Source organism: Zalophus californianus, chromosome 6 (genome assembly GCF_009762305.2).
Source record: "Zalophus californianus isolate mZalCal1 chromosome 6, mZalCal1.pri.v2, whole genome shotgun sequence".
Classification (NCBI taxonomy): domain Eukaryota; kingdom Metazoa; phylum Chordata; class Mammalia; order Carnivora; family Otariidae; genus Zalophus; species Zalophus californianus.
In genome coordinates this window covers 30,625,620-30,644,115 of record NC_045600.1, presented here as the reverse complement: position 1 = coordinate 30,644,115, position 18,496 = coordinate 30,625,620, and the positions used below count along the sequence as shown (strand labels likewise).

The window sequence follows — 18,496 nt, the reverse complement described above, 5'->3', positions numbered from 1 at the left end:
TGAGTAGTTTTGATTAATACTCTCATCTAAGGAAAATGAGGCATTTAGAAGTTCGGTAACTTGCCCAAGGTCTCACAGCTAGTTACTCAGCATTCTGGCTCTTAGTCACTATGCTCTGCTGCTCACTGCAATTATATTAAAATTCAATTCTCTTCTGTAGCCACAGTATCTAGCAAAAAATAAATATATGTGGATTGAAAGAATGAATGAATGATTCAAATGAGTGACTCAAGAGATGAAACGAGGAGGCATCTTTTCATTCAAAACTATTATGCTCTGCAGAAATCCTCTGCTGCAAAGATGAAATACATCACTTGCCTTTTGTTACCTCTTCCAAAAGACATGAACAAGTAAATACGCATTGACAAAGAGAAAGAGAAAAAATCTTTAACAATGACGTATCATAAAGATGGTGCCACAATCCAAAAACATGTTATGCCCATGGCCAGTCCCTCTCTATCACAGTGCTCCATCTAACAAGGGCAACAAAGAATATGGCCTCCCAAAGATGGTTCAGGCAGTACCTGCCAGGATGTATATCTGGGCCTCTTTTTATTGCTCTGTAAAAGATGATTCAAAATGAAGGAAGCACTGCTAAGAGTCACTCAAAATAGAGTGCAAAGGACATTGAGGAAGTAGGCCCTATGCACTCTCCTGTTTCAATTCTCAGAACACCATGAGCTTTTGATTTTTGCCAACTGGACACATCCTTCTACTTTGGGCAAAAGAGAGATAATGTAACACCTGTTAATTAAATAGCAAATCCTGCACTAGATAATCCGTTTAAACTCTGCCAGCACCATTATAATTTATTCAAAACAAGTTATGCGACTTTGTGGTTTTTACCTTTATAAGGCTGTACTCCCGGCTCACAATTCAGGGCACACTTTCAATTTCGGTTGACCCTGTCTCCCAGTGAAACCCCAAAAAAACATTCTGGTTACTTTACAGTAACTTCTTCTAATAGACAGCTCCTCAACTACTTCTGAAATATCTATTTTAATCTCTCATTTCAGGATAAGCCTTTGTTCAAACACTGAATGTATATGCCAGTTCTCTACTAGATCATGTCTCCATCTGCTCCCTTGCTTTCAAAATGTTTCAATCTCTTCATTTTTACCTCATATTACCATCTGTACCCTCCCCCACTGCCCTCTTTTCAACTTTCTCTTACTCTACTGCTTCTTGCCCCAAATATGGTAATCTGTACATTGTAGTAGGAATGGATACACCATAGTTTTGTACAAGAGGAGGATATTGTCTAAATTGTTTCCGAAACATTTCCTAAAGACATTTAATACAGTCTTGAGTCTTTTGTCTGACTCTACAAGGAACAGAACATATCTTATGAAGGTCCATAGCTATTTGGTTATTCTACCTCTTGAAGGTACTATGCCATATGCCTACCATAATTAATAATTATTCTATTGAATTGCAAAATTCTTAAAAGTAGGGATCTTTTATTTTTTATTTTAGTATCTATGATTCCTAATCATAGTGTAGGCACATAGTAAACACTAAATGAATGTTTTTAAGAACAGTTTCCCTTTATTTCTGACTTTCCAGAAACCAACAGTTTGTTCCTATTCTATCATCTTAGATCTTTTTCCTCGAGAATTTTGCACTTATTCAAATACAGTCATTGATGACTTTTCTACCTAGTCACATGGCTTTAAAAAAATGTTTCTATAGCTCAGCATCTATCAGTTTGCCTTTCTACTTCTCCAACGTAATTCCTAGATGTTTTACTTTACAGTTATTCTTAAGGATTGTCTTGAAAAAAATATTAACAAAAATTATCCTTGAAGCAATTTTTAGAGACTTGTATAATACACACTTCTCACCCTATGTGATTTTCTAGCTATTCCATCTCCTTGTTTCTTGAATCTTAGTTTCTTATGCATTAGAACGCATTACGTTCAAATTCATTCTTAAAGTTAGTGGAGAACCCTGTTTGACGTTTTGAAAGCTGAAAGAGAACGTTACTGGTTCTCTTTACTTAACAACATTCTATTTTTCTGACATTTATCAGTTTTCCTAGTCATTTCATGAACACTTACCCACCACTTTGTGTTATACCCAGCAAGGCATTAGGAAAACAAAAGATGAAGTATATACCTTTGAATCAGAAGAGCTCAGAGTGAAGTAGAGGGAGGAGACACAAATAAGGAAGCAAATACAGAAATAAACACTAAGACAGGGATATGCACAGAGTCCAGTTGGAGCCTAAAGAAAACAAAAACTTTCTATGAAGGTTCAGAGCCTAGGTTTTTAAGTCACATAGACTTGAACCCGATTCTTAACTCTACCTCTTAAAGAACTGCGTGACATAGGAGTCAAGGTTTTCTCATTTGTAAAATGGGATAATAATCATTTCAACTGTTCCTTGTTGGGAGTACATGAAACAAAGTGCTTAGTTTAGCAATACATGAGGAGCATTCAATAAATGATGTATGATATTCATAACAAGGAGGCAGCTAGACTATATAAGGCTTCCTGGAGGAGGTGACTCTTGAATTGTCTTAATCAATGAACAGGAAGGGGAAGGAATCAAGATGGAACCTTAGAGAAAGCTTAAGTTTCCACACTAGCATTAAGAACTTTTCATAATCCAGTCTACCTCAGCAACTTCATCTCCCTTCAGTCTCCTAAATGAACCGTCCCTTCTATCCAGGCTGGTATACTCACTGACCTCAGAATATGCTTTACTAATTTTCTCTTTTCTATTACTGCTTAGGCCATACCCTTGCCTGTGCCTGGCACTGGTCTGTCTATAAAACCAACATAAATTCTACCTTGTAATTGATGAGTCTGGCCCTTATCAATGGCTCCATTCTTCGGACTTTTCCAGCACAAGGTCACACTCCCCGCCATACTTCCTCTGTCTTCTGACAACATCCATGCTCATCATAGTCCTTAACCATCCTTTGCACTGAGATTTCACTTTTCACATGTGAATGTAATGTCTCCATTGGAATGTAAATTCCATGAGGGTAAGACTTCATGCAAGCAAGAGATAGATATAGCATCTTAGGCTCAGATCTATTTGGTACATGAATGAACAGTTCAGAAAACGTAACAACAGTCTCAAGGTCAAATGCAAAGCACATGACCAATCTGTAGAGACTTAAATGCTTGGACTTAATGGGGTTTCTTGTTTTTAGGTTCTTACCTTGATATGCTCTCAGCTCTATCAATAGCAAACTATTAAAACTTTCCACTGTGGACTGCGCGAGTCATTTAAGATGCTTCAAATCCTTAAGGCATGATATAATCAAATAAAGGCCAGGAGAAAGGTTGGCAGTCAACTCCTTAGACATGGCTACTATATTGGAAGGTAATATATGGAATAGTAGAATTAAGAGATCTAGGTTAAACTTACCGGCTTTAGAACTTGGACAAATCCCTAACCTCTCTGAGAGATCATTTCCTCATCTAATCATGTGGATGAATCACTTAGCACTCAGGGTTGCTGTGAAGATTAAATGAGTTAAAATATAAAGTAACTAGCACAGGGCCAGAAATATAATACCCTCCCCAATTATTCATTACTAAAACATCATACCAACCCAGTATCCTCTGCAAAAAAAAGTAGAAAAATAGAGATTCTCTTCCTTCTTTAGAGATAATGTATCAGGAGCAACCTGCTGAAACTCACTGAGGCCTCAATCCTGAACAAGGAATCCTAATGTCAACACCCAGCAGTCACAAGGTTGTCTTTATGGCCAATCTCTACCTGTTACAGTGGGGTGGGGAGGTGGGGGGAGCTAGATTAGATTCTTGTGATACTTCTTAGAGTGACTGGGTCTTTTCAAAATTAAGAACTCTTAATTTGATAAAGGACAATGTGGGAAGCTTAGAGACTGTAATCAAGCTGAACTCCCACAGAAAGAAGAAAGATCAACAGTGTTCCATAAAGGATAAAAGGTGAACTCTTCAAGCCTTTGAAGCCATTTGAAATTGTGACCACTGCCTCTGACAATTCTTCAGATCACCCACTGTTAGTCCAAAATGGCAGGAATCATAAAATAACATGTGGAATGGGCCAAAAAAATCATCAACTCTTGGAAGTGGAAGACACCTCCAAAGTCATTCAGCCTAAGTGTCGCCTTAAACAGTTGAGGAGGTAGGAATAGGAGAGATGCCATGCTACATGCCAAGCTTCTTTCTGCCTCCCCAGATACGCACTTCTTTGTCATAACTTCCCCAAGATTTCATTCTTTCCCTTGCAGTAAGCATGATCAGACAGAATAAGTTCATTTACCTTACAAAATGGGCCCAAACACTGAAAATATCCCAAGACTCTTGCCCTTGGCAGAACACAGGTACAAAAGTGCAAAAGAATATACATTTTTGTTGTTGTTGTTAACTGATTAAACTATTGGGTCTCTGCATAGAAGTTGTACATAAAGAGTGACAATGTTGCCTACAAACAGAAATGCATATTCAGAACTAGAGGCTTTTCATATTTCTTCTACAGAACAAAAGATCTCTATGAGCCTACCGAAGTTAGTGGAAGTTTCTGGTGGTGATAAATGACTTCTTCCCTCAAGATGACACAGGAAGAAAAGCTGAATCAGAATGTGAGACTTCTTAGAAGTACAACATACCAGGTAACTAGTTTTGAGAGGTGATAAACAGAAACTTGAAATATTCTCTTGTTAACTGAAGCAAGCAAACGTCAAATGACTGTTTTTATCCCAGTTCAATCCTAAATTTGTGGCTCTATTCTCCTAAACTCTTAGGTTTACCAACCTATATGAGTAAGACCTGAAAATACTCAGGAAAATTCAAGGAGTCACCTGATGAATAAATACTCATTGTGAATAAACACACATATACTATAGAAACTAAACTACTTTGGGGGGAAATATATTAGCTAGATATAATTATTCTTCTTAAGGAGTACCATGAAGTTTGTTCTAACTCCAATGATTCAGAAAAATGTCAACACCAGGAACTTTACGTCTGCAAGATCAAGAGGATCAGGAACTTTCGCAAATGGTGAGCTGAACATTAGTCAACCCTGCTATGCAAACACCAAAAAAATGTGAAGTGATATTACACTGAACTTTAAAAAAATATTCAGTGACTTGAACACACAAGATAGTATCAGAGTACTGCTCTGCTGTAGTCAGGAGATCCTGGAAATATTGTGGATGCCACAGCAAAAGAACCATGTCAAAGTACGTGAAATTCTTTTTTTTTTTTTTATATAAATGCACAGGGTTTATTTCAAATGCAGTCTTTTTTTTTCCTTTTTACTTGTCCCTTCCCTCTTCTTTTTTTTTAATTTTTTTATTGTTATGTTAATCACAGTACGTGAAATTCTTAAGAGACAAGAATTAAATCCCAAATCACATCAAGGCAGCTAATATTATAATTAGGGATACCTAGGCTATAGAGGAAACAGACAAAACAGGAGCAGAACAACTTTAAATACTTGCAGGACAATCAGAAAAGGAACTAGCATTGTTTTAACTGGCCCTAGAGTGCCTATGGATGAAAAGTACAGGAAAGCAGATTTTTGGCTTAACAATGCTTTTCCGTATTAGCCTCAAAAGTCAATAAATATTAAGAGTGAGAGAACGAGAAATTTACATAAAATAGGAAAAATGAATCTAAAAGAACTGGCATACTGAATGAGCATTCAACAAACGTTTAGGAGCTCCTATGAAGCATGACACTAAATTATGCAGGTTAGAATGAATTACATTTCCTTAAGTAAAGCTGACTTCCAATCTTGTGTAACAAGAAAAAAAGACAAAGTATGGATGATTCTGAAAGCTATACTTTATGAAGAATAGTCTATAAGTGGTGGTCAAGATATTGCAAAATTCCACATGAGGAAAGATGATGGACTGTTGTAGGTAGTGGAGCGGCGAGCAAAAAGGAGCAGAAGATTTACAGAAACATTTCAGAACTAGAGCTCATAGTACTTGATGAGTTACTGAAGACTTGGAAAAACAGTATTTAGCAGGATTTATGGTACTAATCTAGTTATTCATCTATCAACAATAACAACAGTAGGAAACAAACAGTGCTTTCCAGGTGTCAGGCCATGTTCTGAACGTTTCACACAGATTAACTCATTTCATTCTCATAACCCTATGAAGTATAGGGTCTATTAACAGGCACATTTTACCGATGAGAAACTAAGGCATAGCTTCTACCAGTAAAGTCAGTCAACCAATGTCAAAATTCTAGTAAGAGGTTAGATACCAGATGGATCTACATAATCCCAAAGCTAAAGCTCTTAATCCATACACTAGACAGCTGTAAAGGGAAGGCAACAAAACCCAAGGCAGGCTGCACATAAGTAGCGTTAAGAGCCCAGTGGAGAGACAGCGTTGGTGGAAACGGGGGGGTTCGAGGGGAAAGCTGACTGAGGACTAAGTGAGGATTTAGCGGTATCAGAGTCACAGGACGTGGTTTTTTAAAAAAAAAGAAAGAAAAAAAAACCCAAACAAACAAAACTTACATTGAATCCAAATTCCTAGAGATGGGACCTAGGAATTAACATTTTTTAAAAAAGATTTTATTTGGAATTAACATATTTTTTTAAAGCAAAACCGAGAAACCCTGGGTAATTCTGAGGCACAACCAGGTTTGAAAAGTGCTGTAGCAAATCTCTAACGTTTCTTTCCGTTTTAGCATTCCAGTTGACACTCTAATTTCCCAAAAACGGAAAGGAGGAGGGAGGGATTTCTAGCACCAAGAAAACGGCTATGCATTTACTCAACACCGTTTACGCTCCCATTTTTACTGAACAGTCTCACAGGAAAAGGGATAAAGTAGGCAACGGAAGGAGGGGTGTGGTGTTAAAAAGCAGGCTTTGGGGCAGAACTTGCTAGGCCTATTAGCACGCGAAACCTTCCTGACTATAAATACATGTGATAATCCGACTGAAAAATGAGGTGGATTCCTCAGATCCGGGTCGGGCTAACGATGGATGCCAATATAGTCTTCTACGTGCTCAGAGCGTTGCAGGGAACCTCTAGGCTGGGGCCTGCCGGCTCCAAGGCCAAAGGAATCGCGCTCAGCAGGAGAGGTGTCCGCTCTGCAATTACAACCTCAAGCACCCTGCTCCCGGAGACGACCTGTGCCGCACATACCCGAGGGTCCTCTGGTAAGACTGATTTCCTCCTCAGTGACAAAATAATCCACTCTTCCGTTCATGTCTCACTGCTCTTTTGGCTTCCCACCTGGGTCGGCGGGGGCTCGCGCAGGTGAAGGTGAACCAATCTCCGCGGGGCGCCCACAGCACCGCACTCTCGGTTTCAGCAGCCCGCAGACCGGAAGAGGACGCCGGGAGCGCTGGGAGCGCAGGGCATGCTGGGAGTCGTGGTTCTCCCGGCTTCTCTCGTCCGCCCGCGCCACGCACGGCGAGCTGGGCGGCGAGTCGGTTACCGTCCTACCTTACCGTTGGGGGCGGGGGTCGTAAAGGTCGGAGACACAAATTAATTGATATTGGCGAGGAGAAATTAAACATAAAATCTCCTGACATCTCAGAAAACCGCTACAAACATGAGGGAAAAAATAAGTTCTGTTATTCAGATTAGGAGGGGCGTCGCAGGCAATCCGCTAATGCGACTCCAGAGGAGATCTCACCCTTTTATAGAGCCAGGCAAATACAGTCCATTCCATGCACGTTCTCGTGTAAGAGGACTTAACACAGTTTGCTGTATACATTCTTCGGTATGTCACCCCTGTAGTGGCCGCCTGTGTTAGTTAATTGCCACGATCCAAAGGAAAAATAAAACTATGACAAGCAGGTACTTAAAGCTTTGACTCATGCCACCCTCACTTCCAAGCCTCCTCAACATGTTGATTGAATGAGTGGATAAAATGATCATAATAAAAAGCAGTATATCGTAAGTGAAAAAAGTAAAGTATAAATAAGTGAGAATGGAATATCAAGAGAAGAGAGGAAATAGAAATGGGAAAAGCAAATCATCAATGAAGAAATATGAAACGAATAAACAAAACAGAAATAGACTCATAGATAAAGGGAAAAAACTGTTGGTTAACAGAGTGGGAGGGATTGGGGGGTGGGCAAAATAGGTGAAGGGGATAAAGAGGTACAAAATTCCAGTTATAAATAAGTAAGTCATGGGGATGTAATGAATATAGGGAATATAGCCAATAATATTGTAGTAACAAACCATAGTGAGGTGCATGTGAGCACCGAGTCAAGGGAGAGGGAGACAGGAGTGAGGCCAAGAGAAGGTAGGAAGGGGGCCCCATACGCCCCCTAGGGGTCACCCTCACAGTGGTACCTCCACTTTTCCAGGGACTGTGGAGACCTACTAGGCCCTAACCTTTTGACCCTCACCCCATCTCTGGCCAGGGCTTTGAACACCAGTCCCAAATCGTTCTACTCGTCCTTGCTCCATCTTCATTTGCACAGGCTTCCAGCCTCACTCTTCTCGTCTTCCACACTCTTCTCTGTGATGAGTAGCACGTTAGGGTACTGTGTGAGCCGCAGAGAGGCCGGGAGCCAGGAGGCAGGATGGAGACGGGGCAAAGAGAGGAGAAGAGTTTGTTCAAGGATCCTTCTCCTCATGGGATCCCAAACTGTACAACCAGCTCCTCTTCTGCATCCACTTGGATCTGAGAAAGTGCCCTGTAGGCATAAACAGCTATCATGGAAACCTGCTGCAAGTCGGAGAAGGGGATGGGCTCGTTGGCCAGCACTTGGTGGGGCTGGCTGGTGAGAGATGGCCGCCACGGCAGCTTCTTCCAGTGGGTCAGGCTGTGGCTCAGCACAGCCAAGCGGGTGCTGTAGTGCTCCATGCCCTGGGAGTCCGCAGCAGACACGTCAATGATGTTACTGGCTGTCTTAGGAAGGATGGAGGAGAGCAGGGCCTGCTCATCTGTGCGAGTGGGAGGCAGGCTGTGGTAGTTGGGTTCAGCTCCTTTGAGGGCTTTGGCAGGGCGGCTGCTAGGATCCAGCAGCAGCTTCCGCTCCTCTTGGTCCTGGTCCGAGTACTCGTTCTCGCTGCTGTAGCAGCACCCCATAGCTGGGGTCCTGTTGGGCGCTCAGGCCAGGGGAGGAGGGCCGGCATCCGTTAGGATCCCTTCAGTCACATGACCTGTGGCTGCATCCAGCAAGCAGCCACCCGCCTCCCCACCTAGCCCTTCCCAGAGCACGCAGTTGCCCTTATTCCTCTATGTTTTAAAGTCTATTTTGTGGTAAGTGAAATAAGTCAATCAGAGAAAGATGATTATCATATGATCTCACTGATATGTGGAATTTAAGAAACATAACAGAGGATCATAAGGGAAAAAATAAAACAAGATGAAATCAGAGAGGGAGACAAACCGAAAGAGACTCTCAATCATAGGAAACAAACTGAGGGTTGCTGGAGGGGAGGCGGGTGGAGGGATGGGGTAACTGGGTGATGGACATTGAGGAGGGCACGTGATGTCATGAGCACTGGGTGTTATATAACACTGACGAATCACTGACCTCTACCTCTGAAACTAATAATACATTATATGTTAATTAATTGAATTTAAATTTAAAAATAAGTAAACAAAGTATTTTGTGTGATATGAGTATTGCTACCTCAGCTTTTTTATTTTCACTTTCATTTGCATGGAATGTCTTTTTCCATAAGTTTCAGTCTATGTGTGTCTTTAGGCCTGAAGTGAGTCCCTTGTAGACAACATACAGATGGGTCTTTTTTTTAAAATGTATTCAATCACCTTATGTCTGTCTTTTGATTGGAGCATTAGACCATTTACCTTTAAAGTAATTAATTGACAGGCATGTACTTTGTTGCCATTTTGTTGTTTTCTGTAGTTGTCTGCTCCTTTTTCTTACTCTCTTCCCTTGTGATAGATGACTTTAGTGTTATGCTTGGATTCCTTTTTATTTTTTGTATATCTATCATAGGTTCTCAGTTTGTTACCATGAGGTTCATATATAAAATTCTAAGAGTGTAACAGTCCATATTAAGCTGATGGTCACTTAAGTTTGAACACATTCTAAAAGCACATTTATACTTCCCCCCTCCATGTTTTATATATATATATATCATACTTTATATCTCTTTATGAATCCCTTTACTCATTTTTTGATATAATTGATTTTACTTTTGTCTTTCAACCTTTATACTAGTTTTATAAGTGATCGATCTACTACCTTTATTATATGTTTGCTTTTACCAATGAAATGTTTTTATTTCATAATTTTCTTACTTCTAGTTATGGTCTTCTCTTTTCCACTTAAAGAAGTCTCTTTAACATTTCTTGTAAGACCAGTTTAGTGGTGGGTGCCTGGGTGGCTCAGTTGGTTAAGCGACTGCCTTCGGCTCAGGTCATGATCCTGGAGTCCCAGGATCAAGTCCCACATCAGGCTTCCTGCTCAGCAGGGAGTCTGCTTCTCCCTCTGACCCTCTCCCCTCTCATGCTCTCTCTCTATCTCATTCTCTCTCTCAAATAAATAAATAAAATCTTAAAAAAAAAAAAGACCAGTTTAGTGGTGATGGACTCATTTAACTTTTGTTTGTCTGGAAAATTCTTTATCTCTTCTTCAATTAAGGATTAATTTTCATTTCAGCTATTGTTTGCTTCAGCTCTGACTGGTTCTTTTTTTATATTTTCTATCTCTTTATTGAAGTTCTCATCGAATTCATTCAGTCTTCTCTCATGTGGTAAGCATCTTTATGAACATCACTTTGAATTCTTTATCAGGTAGATTGTTTATCTCTATTACATTAGTTCTTTTTCTGAAGTTTTGTCTTATTCTTTCATTTTGAGTATATTCCTCTGTCTCTTCATTTTGTCTGACCTTCTGTGTTTGTTTCTGGGGGTTAGGCGAAACAAACCTCTGCCAGTCTTGAGGGAGTGGGTTTGTATGGGAATATCCACTGTGTAGATTACACATGCCTTTTGACTTTGACTGGCTGGTTGGAGCTGTGGTGGGCTCGGGCTGGGTGATTCCAGGGCACTCCACACTAGGGCTACCCTGGAGGGGCAGCTGGAGCTGAAGTGGGCATGAGCCAATGGATCCCAGGGTGCTTTGCGCAAGGGCTGCCCTGGTAGGACAGCTGGGGCTGGAATAAGTGTGGCCCTCCATGCAGGAGGCACTTTGGGGAATGGCTGAAGCTGAAGCAGGCATGGGCTTGGGGTGTCCTGGGATGTTGTGTGCCTGGGCTTCCTTAGTGAGTCAGCTGGAGCTGGAGTGGGCAGAGGCCAGGGGTGTCCTGGTGTGTTCCTTGCCAGGGCAGCCTTGGTGGGAAGGCTGGAGCTATAGGAGGCATAACTGGGGAGCCACTTTTGTGGAACAGCTGAAGCTGGTATGGGCTAATGGCCCAGGGCCCACTGAGGGAGCAGACTAGCTAGAGCGCCCAGTTGCTGCTCCCATCTGCACTATCAAAATGGAGGGACAATGTAAACAATGGTGCTCACCAGCAGCTCCAACCTCAGAGAGAGTTCCAATACTTCCCCAACTGTTTGGTGTACACTCAAGGATTCATAAATGGGTTTCCTTCACTTACAGTCTAATTGCCCTTTAAACCACTGTTTTTTGTTTTTTGTTTTGGTTTTTTTGCTGTGTTCCAGCTTAGGTGAATCTGTACACGGGCCACTCAGTGATATCCCACCCCTTACCCTGCCCCGCAGTTCGTAGCACCAGGTGTGGGGCTTTGGTCATTATTGTGTCTCTGTCTCTTCTCTGTGTGGTGCCCCTATTCTTTGTTGTGCAGAGCTGTTTCATCAGCCCTCAGTTCTTTCTCAGGAGGCATGACTCTGTATGTAGGTGTAGATTCTGCGTGTCTGTGGGAAAAGGTGAGTTCATAGTCTTCCTACCCCACCATCTTCAACCCTTCCTACATTACATTTTAGATGTGCAAATTGTGTCTTTCTATTCATATCCCCTGTACAGTAACAGTGGTTGTAATAATCAAACATAGTGATTATTCACTAAATACTTGTTGAATGAATAAATAAGTTAATCGTCCTGGAACTGGACCAGAGAATATGTGACAGGATCAATTTCTCACAGAACACTATGAACTGTTATCCTTGACTAGACTATAAGATCCCTTCTCAGAATACCTTATTCCTTCTAAACCAGCTCTCCCCTCATGCCTACTCCCTGATGATAGTGCGGACTTGATCATCTTTTGGTTTCTGAAACTTGATTCTAGTGTCAGTCTTAGAGTGCACTCTATCATTTAACTAATGGTGGGGACAAGGTGGATTTGTTTCAGTATATTATTTGATTTAGCCTTCATAGTAACCTTCAGAGTAAGTACAGGTAAGTCTATTTTGTAGATGAGGAAGCTAAGGATCAAAGAAAAATTTAACTTGCTTAAGAGCGCATGGCTAGAAAGAAGCATTATCAGAATTTGAATTTAGGACTTAGGTGTTGATGGTCTTTCTAATACACCTCCCTTTCCCAAAGAACCCAGAGACTGATGCAATTAGGATTCCTGGTAGCTTGCTGTAATTAGTCAGACTTCATAAGATAAGCATGTAGATAGGTCCCTGATTGACTGACTACGTTAAAAAACATTTTCTGAATTTCACATTCATTTTTCATAGAAAAGGTGAAATTAACGAATTAGTAGTAATAATAGTAATAGAGTAAAATAGTAGTAATAGTATGGTTCTTGTGATGAGTTGTGCTGTGTCAACTTAATTAAGCTAGAAACTGAGTTTCCCAAACTAAGTTTCACTACACGGCTCTAATTTAGACTTTAACCAAAGAAAAAACATTTGGTTTGGAAGGCAGAAGTGGATTAGTAGATTTGGAAGTACTTTTTGCAGTTGTGTATGATGATGAACAGATGCAGAGGTGCCTGGTGGGTTCTAGCATATCCTTGTTTCCCTCTGTTCCATCTCTAACTCTTCTTCCTAAAACTTGTCCAAGATGATCAAGAGCAGACCCAGGCCTATCCCTAGAAACTTGCGTGTGGATACACAGAGGAGGTAGGAACACAGAGGCAACAACTTCCTTTTACATTCCTACTTCAGAAGCTGGATGCGGGTGGCTTTTCAGATTGGCTGGTTGGCGATCCCTTCTCTGATGCAGCAGGATGCCCTTCTGGACCTTTACTTTCCACTTATTCCACAGTTGTGTAAAGTCTAATTTTTAATGTGGATCACTTATCCTAAAACACTGAGAGTGATTCTGCATACCTGACTGAGTCCTGAATGATAGAGTTATTGGTAAAGAACATAAGGTGGGAATGTGGAATTGGTTTTCTGTAGCATTCATTCAAAATGGTTATTTGAATTATCATCAGTGGTCCCCTGAAGTCATATATCTGATGCCATGGAATATTTTAGTCAAAGCATTTATGGAGTGTGGGACTGGTTAGTTGCTTTATGTGTACTAGAGATCTTGGAGAAAGAAAATGATATCAGACTTTTAAATGTTTAGCTGAAGGTCCTGGTACAAATATATACTTGTCTATGTATCTATCTACCTATCTCTCTCTATCTAGATATTTTTTGACAAAAAAGTGGAATTCTACTAGACATCATACTTTATGACTTTTTTTTTTTTGCTTGTTTGTTTGGTTTGGTCCTGATAATAATACAACACAAAGACATTTATTCATGCAAAAGAGTTTTTCTATAAATAACTAAAAATGAAAAAAATTGTAAAAATCATATGAAAAGATATCAGATTCACATATTAAAATAAGGAAATAATCAATTTTTAACCATGACTTTGTCAAAAGTTCAAAAAATTTTCAAGTCATTCCTCATTCAGTAGAACAACAAAAACCTATATCTAAAATCCACTAAGCTAATCAATCAAACCTCTAGTATTGATTAGAGTAAAAATAGCTAAAAGGCTGGTAGTAATCATTTCTGGAGGAGAGGCTTTTGATTCAGTCCTAGGCAGTATTCACTGAAGTTGGTACTTCTGATTAAAGCAACTAAGCATATATTCTATTGTGCTATTGTGAAATAGGTTACAGATAGCATAACAAAGTTTATAGTAGGAATAAAACAGTTTGTAGCAGATATAAAACAGAATTCAGAAGGAATAAAATGAAAAGTAAAAGTTCTTCTTTCCTCCAGCTTTATCAGTTGCACTCTTTAAAGGGAACCATTGTTAAATAATTTTTATGCAAGTGTCTAGATGTTCTCAGCACATATAAATATCTTTCAAGGTCTGGTCATGAAAACAGAAATCATGGTAATATTTCAGACTAAGTGGATTTACTTCATACAGGCATACTTTGTTTTATTGCAATTCACTTTTTGCACTTTGCAGATATTGTGCTTTTTACAAATTGAAAGTTTATGGCAACCGTGAATTGAGCAACTCTATCAGCGCCATTTTTCCAACAGCATTTGCTCATTTCATGTCTCTGTGTCACATTTTGATAAGCTTGCAATTTTTAAAACTTTTTCATTATCATTATATTTGTTATTGTTATCTGTAATCAGTGATCTTTGATGTTACTATTGTAATCGTTTTGGGGTACTACAAACTGCACCCATATAAGGTGGCAAACCCAATAGATAAATGTTGTGGGTGTTCTGACTGCTCCACCGACCAGCCATTCTGCCATCTCTTTCCTTCTCCTCAGGCCTCCCCATTCCCTGAGATACAACAATATTGAAATTTGGCTAATTGATAACCCTACAATGGCCTCTCAGTGTTCAAGTGATAGGAAGAGTCACACGTCTCTCACTTTAAAAAAGCTAGAAACGATTAAGCTTAGCAAGGAAGGCACGTAGAAAGCTAAGACTGGCCAAAAGCTAGGCCTGTTGTGTCAAACTGTTAGCCAAGTTGTGACCGCAAAGGAAAAGTTCTTGAAGGAAATTAAAAGTGCTACTCCGTGAACACTGGAATGATAAGAAAGTGAAACAGTCTTATTGCTGATATGGAGAAAGGTTAGTGGTCTGGATAGAGGATCAAACCAGCCACAACATTCCCTTAAGCCGAAGCCTAATCCAGAGCAGAGCCCTAACCCTTTTAATTCTGTGAGGGCTGACAGAGGTGAAGAAAAGTCTGAAGCTAGCAGAGGTTGAGTCATGAGGTTTAAGAAAGGAAGCCGTCTCCATCACATCAAAGTGCAAGGCGAAGCAGCAAGTGCTGATGGAGAATCTGCAGCAAGTTATCCAGAAGACCCAGCTAAGATCATTCATGAAGGTGGCTGCACTAAACAAGAGGTTTTCAATGTGGATGATTGTTCTGAAGAAAAGATTCAGAGCAGCTGTACTCTCAGTTTGAAAGGGAAAAAACCACTTTATTGATTTTATAAAAATCTAATAGAAACAGAAGAAAAGAGATATCTACACATAGATGAGGGCAACAGTAAGCAGCAAAGGAGAATAAGACAAAGTTACATCAAATCTGGTACTTACAACATCCAACCTCATTAGCTGGGGAAGCCCTGTGGAGACAGCCAGGCTGGAGTCCTGATTGAGAGGCCTGGGCAGAGCATCCTCCCCTCAGGGAGACTCCCAACTCACCATCCCCATAAAGGCCGCATTTAAAGGGCAAATGACGGGGTCTAAAGTTAAACATTTGTTTGCCTACCTGCAGTCTGGAGTGACCTGCATTATCATGTCTTTACATATTCAAGGAGCCTGGGCTAGGTGTGTTCACCTCCCCTCCTGGATTCCATTCTGGGGGCTAGAGAGGATGCAAGGCAAAATTTATAGTTCTAGGCATCCAGACCAGAAGGGCGAGGTCTGACCTGGAGGCCAGCTAATGTTACCTAACGAGGCTCCCAAGGTCACTTGTGCAGCACAAGTCTCACAACATTCTTTAGCCTGCCTGCCTACCTGCAGGTCGGGGTTGTCAGTTAGGCAGGACAAATCACAGAAACCTCCATCCATATAATACAATGATACAGCTTTTTATTGGAAGAACATGCTATCTGGAACTTTCATAGCTAGAGAGGAGAAGTCATTGCCTGGCTTCAAAGCTTCAAAGGCTAGGCTGACTCTCTTGTTAGAGGCTAACACACCAGGTGACTTTAATTGAAGCCAATGCTCATTGACCATTCTGAAAATCCTAGGGCCCTTAAGAGTTAGGCTAAATCTGTTCTGCCTGTGCTTTATTATTTTTTTAAGATTTTATTTATTCATTTATTCGTTCATTTTTATTTATTCATTTTATTTATTTATTATTCATTTAATTTATTCATTCATTTATTCATTTGAGACAGAAAGAGAAAGAGCATGAGAAGGGGCAGAGGGAAAGGGAGAAGCAGACTCCTCCCTGAGCAGGGAGCTGGATGCGGATGCAGGGCTTGATCCCAGGACCGCAGGATCATGATCTGAGCCGAAGGCAGAAGCTTAACCAACTGAGCCGCCCAGGTGCCCCCTGCCTGTGCTTTATAAATGAAACAACAAAGCCTGGTTGATGGCACATCTGTTTACAACATGGTTTACTGAATATTTTAAGCCTACTGTTGAGACCAACTGTTCAAAAAAAGGTTCCTATTAAAATATTACTGCTCAATGATAATGTATCCAAGTGTTCTGATGGAGATGTACAATGAGATTAATGTTGGTTTCATGCCTCCTAACACAACATCCACTCTACAGCCCATGGATTGAGAAGTAATTTCAACTTTCAAGTCTTATTATTTAAGAAATATATTTCAGAAGTCTATAGTTGCCATAGATAGCAATTCCTCTGATGGACCTGGGCAAAATAAATCAAAAAACTTTTGGAAAGAATCCGCCATTCTAGATGGCATTGAAAACATTTGAAATTCATGGGAAGAGGTCAAAATATCAACATTAACAGGATGTTGGAAGTTGATTCCAGCCCTCATGGATGACTTCGAGGGGTTCGAGACTTCAGTAGAGGAAGTAACTGCAGATGTGATGGAAACAGCAAGAGAACTGGAATTAGAAATGGAGCCTGGAGATGGGACTGAATTGCTGTGATCTCGTGATAAGGCAAACGGATGAGGAGCTGCTGCTTATGGATGAGCAAAGAAAGGAGTTTCTTGACATGGGATTTACCCCTGGTGAAGACTGCTGAAATGACAACGAAGGATTTAGACTATTACATAAATTTAGTTGATAAAGCAGCAGCAGGATTTGAGAGGAGAACTCCAATTTTTAAAGAAGTTCTGTGGTATCCACTGTGATATCAAATGGCATCACGTGTTACAGAGAAATTGTTTGAGAAAGGAAGAGTCAACAGATGCAGCAAACTTCATTGCTGTCTTCCCTGTTTGAGGAAAGCATCCTAGGACCACGTTTGGAAAATAAGGACTTTCAAAGAATGCGCTAACCACTCTGCCCCTATGGACTGTTTCCAGCCTGCCGTTCCACTCTATTGAAGATCCGAACCTTGAGCTGCAGCCTCCAATTAGGTTTCCAACTTCCAGCCCAGCCATTCCGGCTCACTGCAGACAGGCCAGCCCCCACAACCCAAATTGGCGTGAGCCAGTTCCTTCATCTATCATGTTGCTACTGTTTTTTCTGACTAATGGAGATTTTGTACAATTCAGTAGTTTTTGTATACTGACTCCTTAATTCGTCTAAAGTCTGAGATCAAGGGGGAGATTCTTGTCAGCAACCAAGAACCTCTCCCTTTAGTTCTGAATAGGCTTTTCTTCCAATTGCAACCCAAAGTTTTACATGTCTTCCTGTCCCTATAATTTATTTGTATTTGTGCCACTAAATGTGTAGATGTTGTAGAGTCAGAATTTACCATTCTGTAGATTCTCTAATTATTTAATGTATTATATATCCTAAGAGCTGTCCATTTTCTTTTTACATTTCAAAAATCTTGACATAAAGCCAGCATCTATTTAGGCTCAGTATTAATGGTGAAATTTAAATATGCACAATAAAAAATGAAAACTGTAAGACAAATTCATTGTTGTCTTATTTTAAGAAATTGCCACAGCCACCCAAACCTTCAGGAGCCATCAACATCAAGGTAAGACCTTCTGCCAGCAGAAAGATTGCAACTCGCTGAAACCTCAGATGATGGTTAATATTATTTAGCAATGAAGCACTTTACTATTTATTTTTTGCAATAAAGTACTTTTAAGTTAAGGTATGTACATTGTTTCCTTTTAGACATAATGTATTGCACATTTAGACTACATTGTAGTGTAAACAATTATAACTTGTATGCACTGGGAAACCAAAGAATTCATTTGACTCATTTTATGGCAATATTCACTTTATGGCGGTGGTCTGGAACCAAACCCGCAGTGTCTCTGAGGTGTGCCTGTAAAGAGAATTACCCACCCAGGGCTCACAGGTAGCTAATGGCAGTACATCTCAGGTGGGACAGCACTGCTGGCAATGAAATCACCAAAACAAGGTGGAGATGGGAGCCAGAGCTGCATTTTGCTGCTAGAGAAATGCTGACAAAGGTTACAAACAGGAAGGAAATCCCTTTTCCCAACTTGCAAACTCTTGCCTATGTTTTGTTTCTTTTCTCTTCCTTCCCCTCCCCTCCCCTCCTCTCCCCTCCCTTTCCCTCCTCTCCTCTCCTCTTCTTTTCTTTTCTTTCCAGAATGTTTTTAACTACTTTTTC

General features: G+C 40.4%; 2 protein-coding genes across 3 annotated transcripts in view; both read right to left on the bottom strand.

The window, feature by feature from the left end:
* Positions 1–7,302, bottom strand: part of LOC113908960 (synaptojanin 2 binding protein) — a 38,516-nt gene extending 31,214 nt beyond the window's left edge. Inside the window, exon 1 of one of the 2 annotated variants that reach the window (XM_027569732.2) lies at positions 7,116–7,302. In XM_027569732.2, the coding sequence (XP_027425533.2) occupies positions 7,116–7,179 (64 nt within the window). In that variant the 5' untranslated portion in view covers positions 7,180–7,302. The remainder of the gene's footprint in view (positions 1–7,115) is intronic. The other variant, XM_027569731.2, reaches the window with a different exon arrangement.
* A 1,260-nt stretch (positions 7,303–8,562) lies between these two features.
* On the bottom strand, positions 8,563–9,021 carry LOC113908959 (ragulator complex protein LAMTOR1-like). Its single transcript, XM_035727913.1, has one exon. The coding sequence runs from the start codon at positions 9,019–9,021 to the stop codon at positions 8,563–8,565; it is 459 nt and encodes a 152-aa protein (XP_035583806.1).
* Between the last annotated feature and the right edge of the window lie 9,475 nt (positions 9,022–18,496).